Source organism: Lactuca sativa, chromosome 5, assembly GCF_002870075.4.
Source record: "Lactuca sativa cultivar Salinas chromosome 5, Lsat_Salinas_v11, whole genome shotgun sequence".
Classification (NCBI taxonomy): Eukaryota; Viridiplantae; Streptophyta; class Magnoliopsida; order Asterales; family Asteraceae; genus Lactuca; species Lactuca sativa.
The window spans coordinates 182,861,906-182,886,605 of record NC_056627.2 but is presented as its reverse complement, the minus strand read 5'-3'; the positions used below and the strand labels follow the sequence as shown (position 1 = coordinate 182,886,605).

The 24,700-nt window shown below is 33.3% G+C and overlaps 3 protein-coding genes across 3 annotated transcripts; 2 read left to right on the top strand and 1 right to left on the bottom strand.

Moving 5' to 3' along the window:
• The first annotated feature begins 757 nt into the window (after positions 1-757).
• Positions 758-2,462, top strand: LOC111897218 (protein PATRONUS 1). The gene is made up of 5 exons (XM_023893178.3): positions 758-913; positions 1,446-1,553; positions 1,621-1,890; positions 1,993-2,033; positions 2,132-2,462. The coding sequence occupies exons 2-5, from the start codon at positions 1,487-1,489 to the stop codon at positions 2,297-2,299; spliced, it is 546 nt and encodes a 181-aa protein (XP_023748946.1). The 5' UTR covers positions 758-913; positions 1,446-1,486; the 3' UTR covers positions 2,300-2,462.
• A 1,814-nt stretch (positions 2,463-4,276) lies between these two features.
• On the bottom strand, positions 4,277-6,251 carry LOC111897266 (mitochondrial fission 1 protein A). Its single transcript, XM_023893225.3, has 5 exons — positions 6,029-6,251; positions 5,066-5,204; positions 4,792-4,916; positions 4,650-4,713; positions 4,277-4,502 (listed from the first exon to the last, which is right to left on the bottom strand). The coding sequence occupies exons 1-5, from the start codon at positions 6,119-6,121 to the stop codon at positions 4,417-4,419; spliced, it is 507 nt and encodes a 168-aa protein (XP_023748993.1). The 5' UTR covers positions 6,122-6,251; the 3' UTR covers positions 4,277-4,416.
• Positions 6,252-12,463: 6,212 nt separating this feature from the next.
• Positions 12,464-23,841, top strand: LOC111897254 (uncharacterized). The gene is made up of 34 exons (XM_023893214.3): positions 12,464-12,772; positions 13,506-13,673; positions 13,787-13,876; positions 14,000-14,136; positions 14,244-14,334; positions 14,434-14,516; positions 14,606-14,712; positions 14,853-15,005; positions 15,110-15,174; positions 15,300-15,387; positions 15,487-15,565; positions 15,653-15,761; positions 15,867-15,926; positions 16,306-16,424; positions 16,508-16,871; positions 16,938-17,122; positions 17,585-17,657; positions 17,748-17,898; positions 17,974-18,143; positions 18,299-18,811; positions 18,909-19,202; positions 19,283-19,459; positions 19,961-20,224; positions 20,296-20,394; positions 20,776-20,960; positions 21,065-21,400; positions 21,501-21,654; positions 21,747-21,857; positions 21,940-22,107; positions 22,220-22,346; positions 22,443-22,601; positions 23,058-23,170; positions 23,257-23,316; positions 23,397-23,841. The coding sequence occupies exons 1-34, from the start codon at positions 12,578-12,580 to the stop codon at positions 23,589-23,591; spliced, it is 5,442 nt and encodes a 1,813-aa protein (XP_023748982.1). The 5' UTR covers positions 12,464-12,577; the 3' UTR covers positions 23,592-23,841.
• Positions 23,842-24,700: the final 859 nt, after the last annotated feature.

Below are 24,700 nucleotides of genomic sequence, written 5' to 3'. Positions count from 1 at the left end.
CACAAAACATGAGCAATAATTTTGTCCGATCCAAATTTAGTGGGGGTAACAAGATGTTGTTGGAGAAAAAAGGAGGAACAACAATCGGATTACATTGCAAAACGAGCGAGAGCCAACTGAGGAGGAAATAGAAGAAGATGGATGCTTAAAGTTTGCAAAATGTGATAGTTTTTTTATAAAGTGCTTATGACTTATTCATTTAAAATAATGTTTTTTACCGTAAAAATCCTTAGGCTTGTCAAAATGTGACAATTTTTTTCCCTGCAACGATTTTAAGTGTGTTATGCCTAAAGTTTGCAAGTTATTATTATTATTATTATTATTATTCAATTTTGCCCTCGGGTTTAAACTTTGAAAAAAAAACATGTGAAATCAAATTTGCAAACAAAAAAACCCTTAAGCTTATAAATATTTTATGTTTTTACATTAAATATGTTTTCCAAATTTGAAATGAAAGTCTTTAAAATTGTCAAATTTTATCAGTTTTGTTATTACTAGTTAAAAAATATAACAATAAAATAAAATAAACAAACCTTCAACATTAACGAACAAAAAATCACAACATGATAAAACCAACAAAATTATGGATTTTTATGTCTAAAATCCCTCTAAAATAACTATAAAAATGACTATAAGCAAATCCAAATATTTTTTAAAAAGAGTTTATTAATATATAGCTTTTGACACCACATACGCTAATCAAAACAATTTTTAAGTTTTTTTTATCATCAAATATGCTAATAAATATTTGATATTTTTATCAAATGATTAAGCAATTCCAAACACCCCTTTAAAGATGTTAGGGCTTGAATTTCATCACTTCCAAAATTTCAGCGTTTCTCCCGCCCTGAAGCAACTTTGAAATACATTCGAAAGATCACCATTTCTCTTTAGTCGATCAAACCGTTCCAAGGTATCCTCTTTTCTTCTAGTTTCTACTTGATAATTTCGTTTTTGTTCGTTTCGAATTTGCTTTTAAGGGTTTCGTTGTTTCCTCCTATTTTAGATTTTTTGTCAGTAGTTAGAACGAGGATTCTGGTGTTAGAAACGAATCGCCAAAAGTTAAGTTTTGCGACTAAAATGGATGAGCATCTGAAGTGAACATGTTATAATATCATTGACACCTTAAACGAACAAAGCTCTTCATTCCAAAAAGAAAAAAAAATTCTAAAAATCTACCTAGATCGTGGTGTCTTGAGGGCGACGTGATTCAACAAAATCAATTTGGCGATTCATCTATACAAATCACACAAAAAAAAGATTCTGACATGAACATGTTGAAACATCTTCAATTCTATAGTTATTTTCATCTTTTGCTAATGCCTAATTGTGTCTGATTCTTAAAACCATGACATGTTATTTCATCAATGGGTACTAATTTAATATATCAATGATGTGTAAATTATTCATATTTCTCAGAAAGAACTTTGTGGCTTGTGCTGCAGGATCATTATTTAAACTTGCACAAAGAAAGAGAGAACAAAAAATGTCAAATCAACTCATTCAACAGCGATTGATCATTCAGAATGAGAATTCAAACATCATCCCAAAGAGTATATATACTCTTCTTTCTCTTCTCATTATTTTCTTTAATATTGATTAAAGTTGATTTTGTTTCAGAGACGATGATGATTTCTGAAGAAAAAAAGAAATCAAAGTTGGGTTTAGGGAAAGGAAGTCGTAAAGCACTTAATGACATCACAAATAAACCCAAAATCCATCAACATCAAGAAACATCAACTAAGAAAAAGAATTCACAAAAGGAAAAGGAAAAGGAAGAGTTTAATATTGCAGAAGAAAGGTTTTTGCATGACCACAATAAGTGTATTCAGGCACAACAAACAATCACTGAATCAATGTTTTGGGACATTGTTCTTCCAGGACATTATGGTAAATTTCTTCTACCCTTATATCCATTGAATTGATATTTCTTGCATTCAATGTATAATATATCATGTAAAAAAAGCATCACATTCTCATTTTTTTTTTCAGGGAATTTGCCATTAGAAGCTCAGTTGTCCGATCCTTTAAAGGTTCTCAATATCTTCTCTTGGAAAACAATTATGCGAAGGTTTAATGTAAATATCTGACTGGATTCTTGTTTTTTTTATATTCCTTTCCGGTGATGCAGATTGACCATTATACCCCTGTGGAGTTGGAAATGTCAGAATTCTGTGATTGGTTGGAGTTGGGACCTCCATCGGAATCTCCATTGCATTTGGAATCTACTCCATGCTCTCCTCGTGCTTGGGATTTTGAAGAGGTTGAATTCTTTTTGAAGCCGGAAATTGATATTTAAAACAGCTAAAACCATTATTTCATTATATATGATTATTTAGAGAATATTAATATAGTTGTATGTACTTTTGTTGCCCAAATTACTTCAGCACCAGTTTGCAATAACGAGAATTATGTAAATGTTTGTGGATCAGTTGCACACAACAACAAACGGATTTTGTATATTTTACAAAACAAATCATTATTTCCTTATAGTTTTAAAAAATTGTCAATTTATGACACTGCAATTCAAATTTTGGACATTTTAGAGAGTTGCCCCACTTCTTTTCCTATTAGTTGATTTGTAGTGAGAAATTGGTATTAGCTTTTGTATACAAGTGTCATATTTTTCTAGGACGGGGGGTGTTTTTAGTAATAAAAGATATGTATACAGGGGCAGTTTGGTCACAACCAAGGGCAGATTCGTCTTTGTATGTAAATGGTCTTGGATACTAACAGTTTCTGAACAACACCTTAATTGACTGTTAAAATCAGTCAATTCTAACAAAAAAATAACTGTATACAGGGGCAATTTGGTCATAAAAAAGATGTATGTGTGATTAGCCCAAAGCAGGAACAGGTCCGTCAACTGTTAAAATCAGTCAATTTGACAAAATGGTAAACTTGGTTGGTGTTTTTTTATACAAATATATAGTTAGATGGTGTTTTTTTAAACAAACAATACTTTGGTCTTTTTTGAACGTTTTTAAAACTTTATTACTCATATAAGTCATTTTCCTGTTTATGTTGTTACTAGTTGAGGGATACTATTTTTTTTTTTTTTACCTTTGAGACATTAGTTTTCCTATTTTATTTATTTTACAGTACATTTTCTAAGATATGTGTCAACATTTGGTTTTACATTAGTTTTCTCTTATGTAAGAATCAGATTTTTTTCTTCGGTTTTGTATTATGTTGATGCATATATCTTTTTTTTCTTTGGATCTTGATACCAATATGCATCAACAGTTTTAACTTTTTATAAACACTATCGGTATTAACAATCTTTACTTGATTGTAAACACACCCCGACTCATATAAATCAAATTTAACACAATTCTTCCTTAAGGCGACTCAATAGAAGGGGACAAACGTTAGGAAATAGAGCCTCCACTTTCCATCAAAAAATAAGGTATAGAATGTGCTACCCACATTACTATTTTTTAAAGAAGGCAACTAGAAGGATGCATTTGTTACTTATCATAAAGACCATTTCTCGGGAACCATGACAAAATTCATGTCTTTCGTAGACGAGAGATCAAGAGTGGGTTCTTCCTCTGTCTTTTTGGATGGGATTGAGGATATGCAGAAATTAACTAATCTAGTTCAAATTGACCAATTCAAGTAAAACGGACCCATGGACACCGAACATCCAATTATAATTGAATTGGATTAGTTGTCGTATCTTTGAACCATGATTCTTTGAAGGGTATACTCTTACGTTATTTATGGTAATTTTGGTCAATTGGAGATTGGATGAAAATTTGATAAAGATTGGATACTTTGAATATTCAATCCATATAACCAATCCAATCCAATGTCCAATTAGATCATTTCGATTCGGTTAATAATAATTAATTTGATTTGATCTGCTCGCAATATCGAACATTCAATGGATTATTCGATCACATTAGTTCTATAAAAAAAAAAAAAGTGGATGTGAACCGATACACACTCCTAATTGGACCAAAACTTGCAACTTCCGTCTCATATACATCAATCTTGATCTCAATCCAATGCATACACAAAAACAATAGCAAACAACTCTAAAAAACAAAGATTGTACCCACAGATAGACAATCATGTATGTGTGCTTATCAAAGTTCTCATAACATGATTAAACGAAACTAGACAAGCTTTTTACAACTATTTTACAAGGTTGAGAAGGACATTCACTTTTCAGATGAGACATAAATTTACAATTTTTGTCTGGTCCAATGCACGTCAAACGCAGTACAAAACAGGACTAACTATATGTGCAAAACTTGCAAAGAAACGCTTTTAGTGAAAGTTGTTGGAGTTTAGGCGTTAACATAAAAGCAAAAAGATTTATATGTTTGATTCTTCAAAGAAAACATTACTCTTGTTATGAACATTATGTGATTATGAGAATGATATTACATATATGGAAGTACATTGTCATTTCTTGCGTGACAGGGCCGCCGCAACTCCACCAGCCAAAAGACCAACAGCCGTCGCAGCAATGCCTATGCCAATCACTCCATCTGCATCCCCACCATAATCAAAACAAATTCAAAAAAAAAAAAAAAAAAAACAATTTCACTTTCATTTATTTGGAAAATAATAAAATGTTGTAATAGAAAGAAATGAAAATAAAAGTAGGTTATTTCACCTAATAGAAATGATATTACCTTTCTTGATACGATCTTCGATTGATTTCTTGAGAGATATTGCCTGCCTCCATTCCGGTGCAATCTGCAATATCCACATTTTGCAGTAAAAATAGCAATGGACTTTTTGAAATTAAAATATAAAATTATTTAATATTTATACCTCCAAGCAGCGATCAACAAGGTGTCTGCTCCTTGAGTAGTCCCCACTTCTATAATACCCAACAGCAAGAAGATACATTTTTTCTCTCATTTCCAAGGGGCTACTTGTGCTGCTTGCTAATGAACCTAACACACACACACACAAAAGATTTTGCAGATTACAATATCTTCATAAGAAATCATTTGAAAAGTAAAATCAAGAGAACTGGACTTTTTTTTGGGGGAAATGAAAAAGGTTGACTAAAAATGCAATATTTTAAAATTTATATTTTCACCTTCAAGCATAGCTATCCCACGTTGTACATCTTCAGGTCGCTTTGAGTGAACAAGAGCCCATGACAAACGCAAAAGGCACTCACTTTTGAGTTCATTTGAAGAGCCTTTCTCAGCTTCAGCAACCTCACGCTCACAGCCCTAAATTGGAAAATTCAGATAATACCTATCATACATAAAGCTCAAAATACCTAAAGCTCAAAAAAATTATCTATCTATTTATGTCTTCAAGCTTCGAATGAACTCTGATAACATGAAAAACTTCTCCTAATTACAATCCCACACAAAACAATGATCAAATATAGGTATTTCATAGCATACAAATTAATATACAACTCAACACCGCTAGTTACTAGTTAGCATCTCATTTAATGACTTAATCATCATGTAACATCTTCATCCCAGATATTCTTACATTAAGGAAAAGCAAATAGATCCTTCAGACTTAGTAGCTAACGAGTTTCCAAGATCAAAAGGTAGAAAACCAGATTTTAATTCGATTTCACCCTAAATCTAGAACCTAGAACCACATAATTCGACATCATCGTTCCATTTCTCACAATTTTTAAAGAAATAAGAAGAAAGCAACTCAAAATACTACCTACAACTAGCATAAATCCAAATCACGCTACATAATAGCAATGAACGACATAACTCGACATCATCGTTCGATACTTCGATTTCATCCTGAACCTAGAACCTAGAACCACATAATTCGACATCATCGTTCCATTTCTCACAATTTTCAAAGAAATAAGAAGAAAGTAGCTCAAAATACTACCTAGAACGAGAATAAATCAAAACCACGCTATATAATGAACAAGAAAGCACACCGCTATCATCAACATACACGACTGCGGAAATAAGTTCGAAATTAAAGTACTCAAAACACTTGATTTTGTAGATCATAAACTATTAAACTAAAACGAACTTCGAATAAAAAGAATTAGTAAAATAGTACTTACAACAACAATGTCGGATTCGCACCAGGGGATAGAATCACCGCCGGTGAAGAAGGTGCCCACCGACTCGAAGAACTTCCCGATCTTCGCATCCATGGATTTGTTTGCACGTATGAGCGTATGACGTGATGATCCTCGAAAGAAATATCTCGAAGCAGCTGTTCTACAAGTCGTGGGGGATCAAACTTATGGGTTAAGGGTCTTTGCCTTCTCTTGCAGCTCTTGCTATTTATGATTTCCTTTTATATCCAAGAAAAAAAAAAACAATTATTTCTTTTATTTCAAGTTATCTATGCAAAGCGTTGTTTATTTGCTTGGATTTTCATTTTGAAACCGACCGGACAAAGTAATTACACGGTTACGCTAAGTTAATTGTAATAATAAAACATGGGTTGTTTACAAATTTTACCACATACATGTTTTGAAGGGAAAATGACTTGAGCAAGGTACTTTTTAAAATATACACATTTAGTTATTATTATTTTTTTTTGTAAATTAAACCCTTATACTTTATTAATATGTACATATTATGTCATTTTGACCGGTAACTATAGGTTTTGCTGACGTGGAAGCACATGTGACACTAAAAACAACTGCATAACAATTAATTAGCTTTGTCACTCCTTATAAGCGAATATTAACATCCAAAATCACGAGGAATCACGGTTTTGTCGTAGAAGAAGAAAGAAGATGTCGAGTGGCTCAAGAATCTCCACAGGTTCAAGCAATCACACAGTAGATAAGGAAGTCCTTTGTGATTGTAAACTCCCTACAAGAATTCGTACCTCCAATACCAAAGATAATCCTGAAAATAAATTATGAGTGTCCCCTAACTCATTGCTAAATACCTAAATTGATTTTATTTGTCAAATCGCACCAATTTTTTTCTTCTTACCTTCTATGTTGTTGATTTTATTACTATAGAAACCAGGGAAAAAGTGTAAAGTTTGGGAATAGATTGATGAAGAACATGAGAATATGAAGCCCATTGCAGAAGATACTCTTTCAGATGTTGCAGATTATTTTATACAAGTTTTAGAGGATGTGGCATTTGTTAGAGAAGAAGTGAAACAGATGAAGGTTATGGTTTGTCTACTGATTCTGCTGGTCATTGTTAAGGTTATGTTTTGGGGTTGAAGATATGCTTCTGGAGGTTTTAGGGGATGTTGATGTAATAAACTTGTTGTGTAATTCTTGTTTATGTAATGGATGTTAATGTACTTTATGTTTATGTAATGATGAAGTTTATTGCTATTATGTATGGATGTTGATGTAATTAAGTCAGTCAAATGGAAGTAAAACCAAGATAAATTACAGAAAATATTCTTTTATAGACAATTGGATGTAAAGACAAATAAAAGTGGCTGACAAGAGGCATCAAGCCATTTAATAATTACAAAAGATAAGCCCACCAGTAGGGGTAATACAATAATTTAGTTCAAAATATTCGACAAGTACATCAAAAGTAAACAACTAGTATGGGTAATGTAGTAATTAAGTTTAAAAGATTACCCAGCACTACATCACAATATATATCACATGCATTACCCCACTACACCAAAACCTAATTACTATAAGGTCACAGGCTTGTCTTGGCTGCATCCAGTTCCATCCTTGACTTTAATACTTTTCTGAAGACCAATTTCTGTGATTCTTTCTGAAAACTTTCTCACCCTACCAGCATCATTCAAATGAACCTTCTTCATAGGACTTCTCTTCACAGGAGCTTTCTTGACAGGAGCTTTCTTTACAGGATCTTTCTTCAGAGGAATTTCATTTACAATAGGAGTAGGAGTGCTTGGAGCTGGAGTTGATTGACTTGGACCTGCCGTGCTTGGAGCTGGAGTTGGCTTACTTGGGCATGTGGCTTTGTTATGGCCAGTTTGGTGGCAAATGATACATCTTAGAGGAATGCCTGCCCTTGACACAGTATGCCTTGTGTGCCCACTTAGCTCTCTTTCTGACTGATCTCTTTTCCTTTCGACACATGGCCTGCCAGGTAACCTCCTCCTTAATGGAGGCAAAATAGTATGAAGTCCTTCAACATGTGGCCACTCAGAATTGTCATTGAGTTTGTGGATGTTATACTCATAACTACTAAGGAAAGAGGCTTTAGTATATGAGTTTGATACAAAATCATCCACATCTAGGTTCAATGATGAAATTGTTGATATGACATGTACACACAAAATGTCTGTGAGTTGTCAGCTTCTAGCATTAAGTACAACAGAATTGAAACTTTCAGAAACTCCATTCTCTACTGCATCACAATCCATACCCACTCTAAAAAAAGCCTTTGACCAACACATTGGATCCCTGTCTATAAGATAGACATAAGCCCTGCTTTCCAAGGACTTAATCTCATTCATTGTTGCTTCAAACTTTGGTACAGTTGTTGCATTCACAGCCCTACAAAATGGTTTAAAGTGTTGTTCTCCTTTAATTTTTTTTATGGAAATTAGCTAGAATGTGTCTAGCACACAATTTATGCTCCCATCAGGAAGTCTTTCCTTCACAACTTCAAATAATCCCTGATTCAAACAATTAAATGATTGGCTAATTAAATGATCGAAACAAATAAAGTTAATTGAAAAAAATAGAATGATTACCTTGTGGCCATCTAAAAGGATTGTAATGTCATGACCATTCCCCCCTCCAATGTCTTCCATCATGTTGTCTAAAAACCATTTCCATTTCCTTTTGTTCTCAACATTGACTACTGCCCAAGCTAAGGGATAGATGTTATTATTAGCATCTCTACCCATTGTTGATAGGAGCTCCCCTCTACAAACACCCTTAAGAAAGCAACCATCAACCCCAATTACCTTTCTGTATCCATCTAACCACCCATCCACAACACCTTTAATGCAAACATAAAACCTATCAAACACCACGGTATTATCAGGTTGTGGCTCCAAGAACACCTCAACATGTGAACCTGGATTAGCCCTTATGATTTCAGCTGCATAATCCCACAATTTGGCATAATGTTCTTTCAAACTTCCCTCAACTTCAGACAATGCTAACTTTTTTCATTCCTACACTGCCATACACTCACATTAATGTTGTATCTCTTAAATACTAGGGCTTTCATTTTCCTCAAACTCAATTTAGGACTCTCCAAAACATCATTCACAAATTGTTTCGCTATCCACTTATATGTTACAATTGACCTAAGTTTGAATGCCCTAGAGCACTTGTGCTCTATTATAAGAGACTTAATCTGAAAAGTGTGTTCCTCTTTCATCCAGGAAGCATACAATCTAAAAGGGCATGCTGGATTCTTTCTTTTACAACACCTAACTAGCAACCTACTCTTGTCATTCTTTTCATGCCACAGATCATAACCATTTGCTACAGCATAGCAAATAAGAGAGTATTTAAGTTCAACAGTAGTAAAGTATTTCATACCTAATCGAGGCTTCATCTCATTCGATTCCTGAGTATGATCATGTCTTGGGTAGATAGGTCGTATTGCATTATGATCTTCTTCATCCAAGTCATCATTCTGTATTGGACAAAGTTTGTTGAAGAATTCATCATTGAAGTTTCTTTTGAGAGATATAACTTCATCGTCCTCTACATGTTCTGCTTTCAGTCCATCTTCTAAAATTGACTCAACATCATCAATAGAAACCAAATCATCATCTTCAAGGTCTGCTTCTTCCTCCTGAATCCAATCAAACAAAGGTTCATGATGATGATCCACATACACACCCAATCTCTTCTTTTCATTGATATCTTCAAGAAACTCGTTAAAATCACAGTCATTCTAAATAGCATGTAATCCCTCCGACAACCTCACTTCATGTGGACAGTAATACACATCTCTGCATCTTCCGTTAGTAAGCTTTTCAAGAAAGGGGATGAAATCAGGGAAGTTCATCTTGTTCACAACCGTGTATGGTACAGAGGCTTTTACTCCATTAAAATACATCAGTGGGGTAGGTGTGAACACCCCATTATAGTGTACATCAACGATTGTATCTGCATCTTCTTCCATTGTTGATGGTGATTGTGAGTCAAAAGTGTGAGGGATTATCGACTGAGTGAATGGAGGGATGGCTTATTAAATGAGCCCTAATAGTCGTTTCAATGTGGTGTAATTTACCAATATCCAAGTAAGGTGACATGTGGATGTCACCTGGTTATTTCATTTCGAGAAAATAAAATAAAATTTGCATATGACTGGTATATCGGGTATAGCCGCTCAAAAAGATTGCATAAATACAAAAATCGGGTATAAGGGTTTAATTTACAAAAAACAAAAGAATAAGGACTAAATGTGTACATTTCAAAAAGTATCTTACCCTATCAAGTCATCTTCCCTATTTTGAATGATACCAAAAATTAACAAAAGATACCAATGATGGTTACCGGTTGAAAGATACCGATGACAGTTACCGGTTGTAAGATACCGATGATATTATATGGTATGCAGTATGATGAGGGAACTCACTAAGCTTTGTGCTTATAGTTTTTGGTTTTGGTTTCAGGTACCTCTTCGTCGAAGGGGAAGGAGTCGGTGGTGTAGCAGCGCATCACACACACACATGGTTTCCGCTTTGGGTTCCTGGGATTGTACTATGATTTTTCATTACTTTTGATGTTATGGTTTTGAGACATGACACTACGGTCTTATGTATTGACATAATTTTAGCAATGTCTTGATAAGTCATTTTATAACCACTTAATTAAAAATGAAATTTTTGGCTTTGATTTTTGGGATGTTACATTAGATCATCTTAGAGTTCAGACTACCATTAGGGACGCCTTAGAATGGTAGATAAAATACGTTAAGATTTGATAAATATTCTAAAATATAATAAGATATGATCGTTAGATATCCTAGAAGTTGATAAGATAGGATTGTTAGATATCCTACAAAGATTGTAAATTAGGATTAATAAGTATATCCTAAAAGATAATAAGATATGATCATTACATATCCTAAAAGATAGTAAGCTAGGGTTGATAAAATACTTTAGGAAATATTTTTCTAAATGAAAAAAGATTCTTAAAATAACACAACCCAATAAAAGCTGAAAACTATAAAAACATGTGCACTCACCAACATTATCTTGACGCTATCAAAAATCGCATGTGTTCCTAGGATGGAGTATAGATCAAGCCAAGGAAGGATTATCGACATGAAGACTTGTTGATTTTCGTTTAGATAAGTAGTTATGATTGACACTCTGTGATTTGGGAAATTTTTATACCGTCACCACTCGATATTTTCCGCCATCGACCGGGGAGGGTGTGACACTTTATGTGCTATACTGCATTCAGTAATTTGAAATCGTTGAAAAAGAACTAGGGATATGGAATAATCATACACCTCATCTTCTACCTGTTTTTGAACATACGACTCTTTAAGTGGGGCATTCATGTCCAATTTCGTGCTACAAGAACCAATTTTGTTAATTTAGGCCTAATCCTATTAAGTTCAGGAGAAGGATCATCATCAAATTGTTCAATAACGACTTTGGTTGGTGACATGAAATATGTGTGGACTTTAGTTTGACCATGTTCAACATACACATTAATCACTCTGTCCTTGGGGATATATTGAACCATATAAATAATGTATTGATCATTTATAAGAGCCTTCAATCCAAAACCTAAGTCTAGATTAAGAATTCTATAATGGTAGTACATTATGGCATCCTCAACATACCCTAACTCACAAATCATGTCGTTTCGATCATGAATACAAAAAAGATAAATGTTAACAAATTCGTTGAAAATCAACCTTCCTTCAATGTACTTTCTCCCTAGATACCTGGTAAAAAAAAACCCACCATGATGAATCTTTCAAGTGAAGAAAGTGGTAGAATCAACAATGTTCATTATACAAACCAAAAAAAACTTTGAAAACAAAAAATGCAAGAACTTATTGTAATCTTATTCATGGTTCGATTCAATCGTGGTGTGAGGACCACGTAAATTCCACATACTAAGTACCATTTTTTTGCTTGTAAACCTAAATTTCAGCAACATAATGTTGATAATTGGCGATTTGAAGCTAGTGTAGATCCTAATCAGGGAAGAGTGTAGACGAAAGGGTTTTCTTGGAGTGTGTTTGATTTCGAAAGGTTACAAATGAATTAGTTACTTGGATTAAGATAAATAATATTAAATGAGCGACAAAACTAAAAAAAGACTAAAATACCCCGCATGGGAGACATGTGATATGGCCTAATGGCTTAATATGGACAAAGTTACAAAAAATGACATTCCATGCAACTTTTGTAAACTACAATGGTTGTGTTCATCAAAAAAATTAGGAGAGATTGAGATTATGACATTTAATAAACCAAAATGAACTTTTGTAATACTATCTAAAAACTAGCAATGATATTTTTTGCAACCTATTGGACCATTTATGTAATTGTGTATATTTTATTTTGTAAAAGGGGAACAAATGGAGTTCTGTTGAGGTCAAAGAAAGCCAACGTAGGCTGCCTTTCACAAACCCGAATCAAGCCTTCGAAATCTTCTCTCCTGATACTAATTTGCTCCTGTAGCCAGACTCAAAGCTTTGCAACAATGGCGACATCAACAGTATCGTCCTCTTCGTCATATTTTACAGGGAAATCGGATGAAGAAATCGAGGAAATGCTTGATCGAATGCTTACTCGATTGGCCCTTTGCGATGACCCCCAACTCGAAAACTTGCTCCTTAAGTTACTTCCTGTTACCATTTCCTCGCTCTCACGTCCATCTTCTGCCGTCAGAACCAAGGTATTGTCTGCGAATTCACTCTTCTTATTCAGTTTGTGTCTGTAGGTTGCTCAATTCGATTAAAAGTGTCTGACACCTCCTTTATGAAACCCGTTATAGTTGTATTAATTCGACTTCTGTGACGAGCTATTAGATGCCGTGTTGTTGCTTATGGTAGTATAATCTATATCATGTTACTTAATTACGGTTAGGAGGCAAGATGTTCGTGTGTTAATATGTGATGAACATGGAGCTACACTTTCATTTCCCATATTAAAGAGGTTTTATGACTTCTAAACTGTTTGAGACAGCTTTGCTATCTGCACCAAGTTTTGTCACTTTTGTGAAATCATAACAACATCCTTATGTAATTAGCATATGAAATGCACTAGATTCAACACCCAAAATCATATTTCTTTTGAAATTAAGGAGTATACTTTATTCTAATTAGACTCCCCTAATGGTTGTTGAGAGGTATTTGGACTTTTTTTTTTTCTTGGTTCCCCCTCCTTTCCACCATTTAAGATCATTTTCTGAAACCTTAAATACTAACAAGTTTCTTAAACTCTAGCTATCAAATATCAATTACTTTAAGTTTCATATCTAGTAAACTTCCAGTTGAAAGCAAATTGATCTGCTCTGTATTCTTCTGTCTTGCTACCCTAAATGTTCATATGCTTCTGGTTGATTTTGAATTTATTTTCACTATTGAGATGGCTGTGAAAATTTGTTAGTTTTTGTTCATTACAATTAGGTAATGGAAATCCTAAGCCATGTCAACAAGAGAGTGAAACACCAGCAACAAATAGGTTTGCCTTTGGAAGAATTATGGGAATTGTATATGGAAGCTAATGCTGCTCCAATGGTTAGAAACTTTTGCATTGTGTACATTGAGATGGCATTCGACCGTGTCAGCAAAGAGGTTTGTATTATTATCTTTTCTCTATGGAGTCTCTAAAGAATATTTCTTTCATGCATCATGCAAAAGTTTGCAAATCACTTTTCTAAAATCTGTCTTTCTTGTAAACAATTCAGAAAAAGGAAAATATAGCACCCACTATGATAGCTAACATCTCAAAGCTCCCTCCTCAACACCAAGATATAGTTTTCAGAATAGTCATAAAGGTATGTTTTACTTCTAAGTTCTATCTTCTAACCACTTTTGACATTGACAATGCAGTCTTCCATTATTTGTTATTCACTACATGTATAACTGATGATTAGTATACACCATCCATCTGTTTTTAGGTGATTGGTGAATGTCACTCAAGTAAAATTAGTGATGAAATTGCTGCAAAGTATAAACTCATAAGTGGATCTCAAGACAAAGAGATGTTTGTTGAGTTTTGCCTTTATACACTTTTGTATCAACCATCATCCATTAGGTTGGGATCCAGTTTGCTTTTTTAGTACTTTTTTTTTTTTTTTTTTTTTCTATTCAATTGAATATCATCATATATTTTTCTTGAATCTTAATAACTCAATGTTACAGTGGGGGATCCCCACCTGGGCTTTCAGTTTCTCAAAGCAACCGTGTGGCAGGGAAGACTCCACTGAATCATGACATGCTTCTCATTAGAAAGGTGAAGCTCATGGCCTGTTTTACAACTTATCTCTGTGTTCTTGTAATTTACTCTTTTCTTTTATTAATGATTTTCTTCACCTTGTTTTCTGTTTTGTAGTTGGGTTTGTTGAATGTTATAGATGTCATGGAGCTTCCAGCTGAACTTGTATATCCTCTCTATGTTGCTGCATGTGTTGATAGGTACATGCTTGTTGCTTATACTTTATATTTCATCCAATGAATTTTATTGCATCAAAATCTCATTATGTTTTTGGGTATTGTTCTTTCAGACATGAGCCTGTTATTAAAAGAGGCGAGGAACTTTTGAAGAAGAAAACTTCTGGTGTACAATTAGAAAATTCTAAGCTGATAAATAGGCTGTTTTTGCTATTCAATGGTATGGAAACTTGAACCATTTGTTATCTATATGAAACAGGAAACTAATCCCTCTTATTTCTTCTAACTATCTCACAACTAACTGACTAACCCCCTTTAATCTCCAAATGAATTGACTAATCTACCCTTATTGTTTATAAGGGAATGTTGGAGCTGAACATATTGCTCAAGATTTGAGGGTCAGTCCTGGGAATCCTGCTTTAAGAGTGAGGTTAATGTCGGTATTTTGCCGGTCAATTACAGCAGCAAATAGTTTTCCTTCAACTTTACAGTGCATATTTGGCTGCATATATGGTATGTATTAAATAATAAATATTGATGTGTGTATTGGTTTGTATATCTATTATTGGATTTCTTTTAAATGTTAACAATGTGCTAAAAACATCTGTTACTTTTAGGAAATGGTACCACATCAAGGTTGAAGCAATTAGGAATGGAGTTTACTGTATGGGTTTTTAAGCATGTAAGTGATATTATTTTTCTTTTTTATTAATAAAATTACTTTGGAAGAAATTTATGTTACAATGTTCCATGGTCAACACAATAAAGAGACATTCTTTTTGATTCTTTATCTATAAAAATATACAGGCAGAAATTGAGCAGCTGAAACTAATGGGCCCTGTTATACTTAGTGGTGTTCTTAAGTCCCTTGATGGTTATACAGGTTCAGAATCAGGTGTTTATCTTAAAACCTTTTAAATTAATTTGACTTGGTTTCTTTTGGTGGAAGTTTTAAGAACTTATAATATATGTTTTGATATCGCATTCATTATAGATACAATTGCACGTGAGACCAAAACCTTTGCTTTCCAAGCAATTGGATTGCTTGCAAAGCGCTTGCCTCAACTTTTCAGGTTTTTATTTTTATTTATTATTTTTTCATGTATTTACTAATTTTTTACTATCATTGACTTATGTTATGGTGTATGCTTATTCTTCAGAGATAAAATTGACATGGCTGTTCGGCTTTTTAATGCTTTGAAATTAGAGTCTCCATTAATTCGTCTGATTGTCCAAGAAGCAACCAACTCTCTTGCTGTTGCATATAAAGTATCACCTCCAAATTCAAATCAACTCACTTTTTGTAATTTTTTACTTCCTTTTCTTATATATTATATCCAATGATTTCTTAATCCTGTTTTGATTGATTGTCAGGATGCACCAAAAACAGTCTTAATTGATTTAGAGTCACTTCTCCTGGAAAATTCTCAAGTGGTAAAAGTCCATTAACATGCTAATTCTTCACATATCTGTTTTTACTTTGTTGATGCAAGAAATAGCAACATACTTCCATTTATATATTTCTTATAGCATCCTACTTTCATTTCTTCCTATTAACTCATTGTACTTTGAGAAATCTACCCTATTATAGCAATATCATCCAATTACAAAGCAAATTTCACTGCTATTTCTTTGTAGTTTTTTCAAAATACTTTGTCTTAACAAGAAACAAATTGAAAGTACAATGCCTTGATAGGAAACAACCTGGAACTATAACGTTGTAATATAAACAAATAAACAAAAGAACACTGCTATTTTTTGCATTTAACATCTTCTAACCTCTAATCCATGATGTTAATCTTATTCCCACAAGGAACAAGGTGAAGTACGATTTTGTGCTTTAAGATGGGCTACAACCTTATTTGACTCACAACACTGCCCAAGTCGATTTATCTGTATGCTTGGTGCTGCAGACACTAAACTGGATATAAGGTTTGTTAACTGTTTATATTATTATTATTATTTATATTAATTGTCTCTTAAGAATATATTAATTAATATTTATTTCTTTACAGGGAGATGGCATTGGAGGGTCTCTACCTTGGGAAAGATCAAAGTAGATCCACTAGTGAAACCCTAAATCACAAATACCCTAAACTGTCAGACATGCTAGATTACATTGTTAAACAACAGCCTCAATTGCTAGAATCAAGTGAAATTAGGGAAGAACGGCTTCTTTTTCCATCTCAGACATATATTGCTGCAATTAGGTTTTTGTTACAGTGTTTTGAGGCTGATGTAGATCAAAAGATTGCAACAGAAACAAGTGTAGGGAACATGTGTTTATTGTTGGAGCATGCAATGGCATATGAAGGTTCTGTTGAGTTGCATGCAACTGCCTCCAAGGCTTTGATTGAAGTTGCATCTCACTTTCCAGAGGTTTGTGATTTCGTTAATTAATTTCTATTATTGTTTTTATTGTTCTGATGTGTAGTTTAATTTTAGGTGTTGGCTTCTCGTTATGCTGTTAAAGTACCATGGTTAAAGCTGTTACTAGCCCATGTGGACTTAGATACACGAGAATGTGCAGCTCGTTTACTTGGAATTGCTTCTTGTGCTCTTCCTATGGCTGCTGCTTCTGATCTTATTCATGAACTGATTTCATCTATCAAAGGATCAGTAAAGTCAAGGTTTGTGCATTACAATGCTTTTAAATTTTTACGCTTATGGATGCTTTTTCTTTTTGTAATTGTTGGAGAAGAAGGGCATGGTTGGTTGGTGGATTTTGACGGAATTGGAATTTCAGATTCCATTCCATGGTGTGTTTGGTTGCCAAATGGGTGGATTCCCAATTCCTGCAGAATCCTTCTATTAGGTCGAATTAGGTGAACTAGATTGTAGGGGGGTGGAAGGAATTCAATTCTATTCTTCCTCCATTAAAAGACCAAAATACCCTCATTATATATAATATATGTACAGCAAACAAAAAGTATTATTGTATTCCATTTCATTTCTTGCCAACCAAACACATTACAATTTATAGTTCCTTCAGATTCCAATTTCCTTGATAGATTCAGTTCCTTCCAAAAACATTCTATCAACTTCTAAACACCCAATAATAGTCACTGATTGGGTTTAACATTGTTCATCAGGTTTGAAATTCAGCATGGAATTTTATGTGCTCTTGGATATGTCTCTGCAAACTGTTTGTTAAGAACTCCTACTGTAAGTCACCCTCATCTGTCTTGCTCAAATCTGTTCATCAACCTTCAATCTTTAAAAACATGGATTTGACACTGTATAATTGTTCTGCAGATCACAGATTCATTGCTTCAAAACACACTGAAATGTCTAGTTGATGTAGTCAATTCTGAAAGTTCTACATTAGCTTCAGTTGCAATGCAAGGGCTAGGTCATATTGGTCTATCTGCCCCCCTACCAAAACTTGTTCATGACACTCACACAGGTGAATCTAGTGAACTATATGACATGCTTATCTATTTAGCTACTGCTAACTACTTGCTAATTCTTTCAACTTCAGATGATGTCTTGACATTTTTACGTGAAAAGTTAAGCAAGATTCTTTCTGGTGATGATACAAAATCAATTCAAAGAATTGTTCTATCTTTGGGGCACATGTGTGTCAAGGAATCATCTTCTTCCATCATCAATGAGGCACTTGACTTAATCTTTAGTCTTGCTCGATCTAAGGTAGATAAAATTTCTTCAGATTACTCTTTCCTATTTTCTATGTAGTTTCATTGATTTATTTGTTTATTTGTTTTAGCACCCTACTTTCGTTTATTTTTTTATTTTTTTTTATTTTTTTTCCAAAGTATATAAAACTACATTTCAATTTTGAGCAGGTTGAGGATATTCTGTTTGCTGCTGGTGAAGCTCTTTCATTCTTATGGGGTGGAGTTCCAGTGACTACAGATATGATCCTGAAAACCAACTACAGTTCACTCTCCATGACTTCAAATTATTTAATGGCAGATATACCCTCAGCTATCATCCCAACATCTATTGGGCTTGAAGGAAATGAAGAGTGCCATGTTTTTGCTAGAGATACGATTACTAAAAAACTGTTTGATAGTCTATTATACAGCACCAAAAAAGAAGAAAGATGTAGTGGAACTGTTTGGTTAGTATCACTCACAATGTACTGTGGTCAACATCCATCAATTCAACAATTACTTCCAGATATTCAGGAAGCATTTTCACATCTAATTGGTGAGCAAAATGAACTCACACAAGAGCTTGCATCTCAAGGTTTAAGTATTGTATATGAACTTGGTGATGAATCAATGAAGAAGAATTTGGTAAGTGCATTAGTTGGCACGCTGACTGGGACAGGAAAGAGGAAAAGAGCAGTGAAGGTAAAGTTATTTATTATTTCATCTTTGTCATAAGTACATACCTATAAATATAATATGTTGGTGTGTATTTAAGTTTTTAGGGGTTTTGTTGTTTTAGCTTGTTGAAGATACTGAAGTATTCCAAGAGGGGTCGATTGGGGGAACTTTGAGTGGAGGGAAACTTAGTACTTACAAGGAGCTTTGCAATTTGGCAAATGAAATGGGACAACCAGATTTGATTTATAAATTCATGGATTTAGCCAATCATCAAGCTTCTTTGAATTCCAAAAGAGGTGCTGCTTTTGGATTCTCAAAGATTGCCAAGCTGGCAGGTGATGCATTACAACCATATCTTCGCCAGTTGGTTCCAAGGCTTGTAAGATACCAGTATGACCCTGATAAAAATGTTCAGGTATATGGAGTTTTATAATTGTTATCAACTTATTAAAATTATTATTATTATTAGGTTGAACTGTTTTATTTTTCCTATAGGATGCAATGGCACATATTTGGAAATCACTTGTTGCAGACTCGAAAAAAACTATCGATGAATATTTGGATCTGATTATTGAAGATATGTTGGTACAATGTGGGTCCAGGCTTTGGCGTTCCCGTGAGGCTTCCTGTCTTGCTCTTGCAGATTTAATCCAAGGGCGTAAATTTAATCAGGTTATTATTTTATTTTTTTTAAGAAATTATGGCTTTAAACATTTATTTGCTTAACTCCTGGGAATTTTGAAGCATTACATGAACACCATAATAGAAATAGCAGCTCAGTTTTACTTTTTTGTTTATAATATCATGCCACTCTTATTTCTTCCTGTTGCAGCACTTATAACAATGTCACCCAAATACAAAGCCATTTTCCCTTTAATAAGAAAAAATAAGAAGTACAATGCTATAATAGGGTAGATTTTTTCAAAGTGCAATGGTATAATAAGAAAAATAATGAAGGTAAAATGCTGTAATTGGGTAGATTTGTGTTAGTAAGAAAAGATTTGAAGTAAAATGCTATAATTTTGGGTAGGTTTTTTTTTCAAAGTACAATGCTATAATATAAGAAGAAAAAGAATTAGAAGTAGAGAATGCTACAATAAACATAAAAATGAAAGCACATTGCTATTTCTTGCATTTAACCCCTGTCTTTGTGTAATTCAAATACACATGTAGGTTGGGAAGCATCTAAAGAACATATGGACAGCTGCATTTCGTGCCATGGATGACATAAAAGAGACTGTTAGAAAATCAGGGGAAAGACTATGTCGTGCTGTTACTTCATTAACATTAAGGCTTTGTGACATATCTCTCACTGAAATTTCTGATGCAAAAAACACAATGGATATTGTTTTACCTTTGTTGCTCACTGATGGAATTATGAGTAAAGTTGATGACATTCGCAAGTCATCAATTACCATAGTCACAAAGCTTGCAAAGGTACTAACTGCATCACTACCCTAAAATTTTTCATTCACTTTTAATTTTAATTTTAATTATTTTTTTTTCAGGGTGCAGGCATTGCAATCCGCCCACATTTATCTGAATTAGTTTGTTGCATGCTTGAAAGTTTATCAAGTCTTGAGGACCAAGGACTGAATTATGTTGAGGTTTGTCTAATTATATGTGCTAATATAGGAAGAGCATTGCTTTTGCTTTATTATAAAATTAGATGCATGAAATAGCAACAAAATTTTAAGAATAAATTACATTGTTGGTTCCTCAGTATAGCTGTTTTTTTTGCATTTTTATTTGAGCTTCTTTTACTGTTTTTTGTCTCGATTGTTTTTGGTCTGTGAGTATAGCTTATTTTTACAATATTGGTCCAATAATAAAATTAAAGCATGTGTATGTTGAAGTACAATTCCTTAATAAGAAAAAAAAAATGGAAAATACAATAATGTAATAAAAAGAAATGAAAGTAGGTTGCTATTTCCTGCACTTAGCCCCTTAGTTATATACTCATCATGTTGCTCATTTTCCTACAACAGATGCATGCAGCAAATGCTGGGATACAAACAGAAAAGCTTGAAAACTTACGAATTTCAATAGCCAAAAGCTCTCCACTTTGGGAAACCCTAGACTTATGCATAGATGTTGTTGATGACCAATCACTAGAACAGTTGGTCCCACGTCTTTCCCAATTAGCTCGATCTGGTGTTGGCCTAAATACTAGGTATATTTCTATTCATAAATAATAAATAAATATAACCCACATTTCTTTCTTTCTTTACAAAAATTAAAACCAATTAGTTAATTGCATTTGAAATTTGTGCACAGGGTTGGTGTGGCAAGCTTTATTAGCCTTTTAGTTCAAAAAGTTGGTGGAAGTATTAAACCATTCACAAGCACACTTCTTAGACTCCTGTTTCAAGTAGTGAAAGAGGAAAAAAGTGGTGCATCCAAACGCGCCTTTGCAAATTCTTGTGCATTTGTTATAAAATATGCAGCCCCTTCACAAGTCCACAAGCTCATTGAAGAAACTGCTGCTTTATATAATGGTGATCGGAATTCACAGATTGCATGCGCCCTTTTATTAAAAAGCTACGCATCGACAGCTGGCGATATCTTAAGTGGATATTATGCAACAGTTGTGCCAGTTATTTTTCTCTCAAGGTTGGTTAACTTCTTTTTCAAATACACATTATTACCTTTTTTTTTTTTTTTACAATGAAAATATATAATTTGAATTCATATTGAGGAACTATATATGCAGGTTTGAGGATGATAAAAACGTGTCTAGTCTGTATGAGGAATTATGGGAAGAGAACATGACAAGTGAACGTCTCACACTTCAGTTATATGTAAGTGAGATTGTTACTCTAATAACTCAAGGCATTGCTTCATCATCGTGGGCTAGTAAAAGGAAGGTAATTTTAATTTTAATTTTTTAATTTTTTTTTTTTCATTTTCACTTCTTGTAAGCTCCCATTTTTAATGAATCACATGGTTATTTTTGTAGGCAGCGAAAGCAATTGTAAAGCTTTGTGAAGTGTTGGATGAATCTTTATTTTCATATCATCAAGTGTTGCTTACATCTCTTATGAATGAGATTCCTGGACGTATATGGGAGGTAGGTTTATTTATGATATGCTTGTTGGAAGTTCAATAGGGGAGGGGCATAATGGACTTTTTTTTTTTTTCACATGGTACAGGGAAAGGAGGATCTACTGGAAGCCTTGTCTTCTCTTTGTACATCTTGTCATACAGCAATTTCTGCTGCTGATCCATCTTGTGAAAGTGCCATCTTGAATGTGGTAACCTCAGCATGCAGTAAAAAATCCAAGAAATTTCGTGATGCAGGCTTTCGATGTCTAGAGAAGGTAAAAAAAAAGTCAATCCTCTTCTACTAAAGTCAACACTTGGGAGAAATTTTCAGTCTAGGTTTAATATTTTCAAACAATGACTTGGCTTGTTACATATGTGATATGGTAGGTTCTAAAAGCCTTCAAAAATCCAGACTTTTTTGGTGTGGTGTTCCCATTAATGTTTGAAATGTGCAATTCAGCATTCAACTCTCAATCCAAACAAGTGTCTTCACCAAATGACACTGAAAAAGCAGGTCAGATATACTTTTTTTTTTTTTTTATTCGATGAAAATATAAAAATGTTGCTATTTCTTGCATTTAAGTAGTTTACTTTGATATAATGCATGCAGAGGCACATGAGAAAGAGGAATCTTCTGTTCCCCATGAAAAGATTATTGATTGTGTTACATCTTGTGTTCTTCTTGCTCGATTAAGTGACATTCTTAAATGGCAAAAGGATTTGGTACATGTGTATCTAAACTCCCTAGCACCTGCTATTCCTTGGATAGGTATGCACTCAAATAATCAAATTCTTTTTTTATATTTCATGTTACCTCAACTGAAAAAAAACCAAAAAATAATGAGCCCTTTTGAAAAACTGACTTTAATCATGCTTAAGTAAAGTTTCGTTTTTGGTCCCTGAGTATACTTTATTTTTTCAATATTGGTCCTTATTTGAGGTTTTTGATCATTGTCTCATGTAAAATGATTATTTTTGGGACCAAAGTTGATAAAATCTGTTATCTTATGGACCAAAAGTTGTCATTTTACTTTGAACATGGACCAAAAACGTAACAAAAAACTCAAATAAGGACCAAATCTGCAATAGAACTTTTTGGGACCAAAGTTGCAAAAATCAGATATATTCAGGGACCAAAAATGTAAAAAAAAACCCTTCATTTTAGCACTGGTGGTTGTGTATTCACTATTCAGATATAAATCTGTAGAATGTGTTTGTTGAACAGTTAAAGTTTCGGTGTTCACATCAATTAAAGAATTATGTTGGAGGATAAATGAAGGTTTAAAGGATTCTGATAAATCTAGCCAACAGCTTGATAGATCAGCATTAGCTATAGAGGTAATAAAATTTCTTTTTCAACCATTTTTTTCCTCAAGTAAATAATCTAATTATAATTTTTTTTTTTTTTTTTTTTATACCTTCAGTTGTTTTATTCTTTATCACCCAAGGTGATTGATTGTATATCCATAGTAAAGATTGCACAGGTATGTCATTCTTTCTCATCTCATGTTGTTTATTATAATCATGATCATGGTAAATGACCATTTTACCCATTTATTGTCAGGTTCACATAGCAGCTTCTGAGTGCCTTCATGAACTAACCAAGCTATACAGAGACCTTCCGGAAGCATGTATAGCAGAGATACCTTTTAAAACCGAGCTTCTCCATCAATGGGAGATTGAAAAAAACGAACAGGCAAAGTCATATATGAAGAACTGCATCGACATTATTGACACTATTCAACACAAAATTCTCTAGAACAATTTTTATCTTCCTGGATTTTGTACATTCATAAAACTTTTTCTTTTTTCATTGTGTGTTTTTTAATCTCACAATCTTAAAACCCTAGACTTGGTTATATACCACAATTGATCTCAAGAGTCCAACACTAGTATCAATTCTTGCCCTACGTTTGGGATTTTTGTTTATCAAGTGATAATGTCGACAATATGATTCTAGGCGTGTATGTATATGTATTATCATGTGACGATATGATTTTAGGCGTGTATATATTTACGTTAACTATTACAGCAATTAAAATCTAAAAATAACTAAACTGTAGTGATTATAATCTAAAAATAAACAAACAACGTATGATAATAATATACACAATTACGTTTTTTGGCCATCTACAACATGGTCCACGAGCAGAGCATACAAATTAAAATTACTGCTTAGGATAGAAATTATTATTATTTTAAGAAAACTTATAATGATAAGCTGATAACCAACACAACTATTAAAAACAAATAGCAAACAAATAAAGAGCTTCCAAGGTTAAAGAGAGTATCGATTAGGAATGAGAAGTCAACGAGAAGTCGATTAGCTATCATGTATGGTAACGCGTGAAAATGGTGTCACCTCCCTTCACAAACCATTTCAGAAGACAATTATTATATTCATTTGGGGGCGGTGCTCATCGGAAGAGAGAGAGACCATCTTTTTGCTTAGTCTAACGACATCTCCAAACTCTATTTTTTTTCGTTTTTTTTCAACCTTATCCCATTTCCATCTTTATTTTTAGAGATATGAATAGTAGTTACCCAAATATGTGGGAATACTATTCGTATCTCCAAAAATAGAGTTCAAGTTTTGGTTGCCAATTTTAGTCTTTCTCATTTTTAGTTTATTTTATCTACTAATTATAATTTAAATGTAATATTTAATATTTGTTATATCATGTTATATACTAATTTATATTAATTAATTGTAATTATAGAGTTTAATATTCATTTATTGGATTCATATAAAAAAAATTAAATATATACTAAAGACTTGAAATACAATAAAATAATTTATAAAATATAGTAATCAAATATGATCGTGATTTTGATACGTTTATTATAAATATAATCTTATGTATTTAA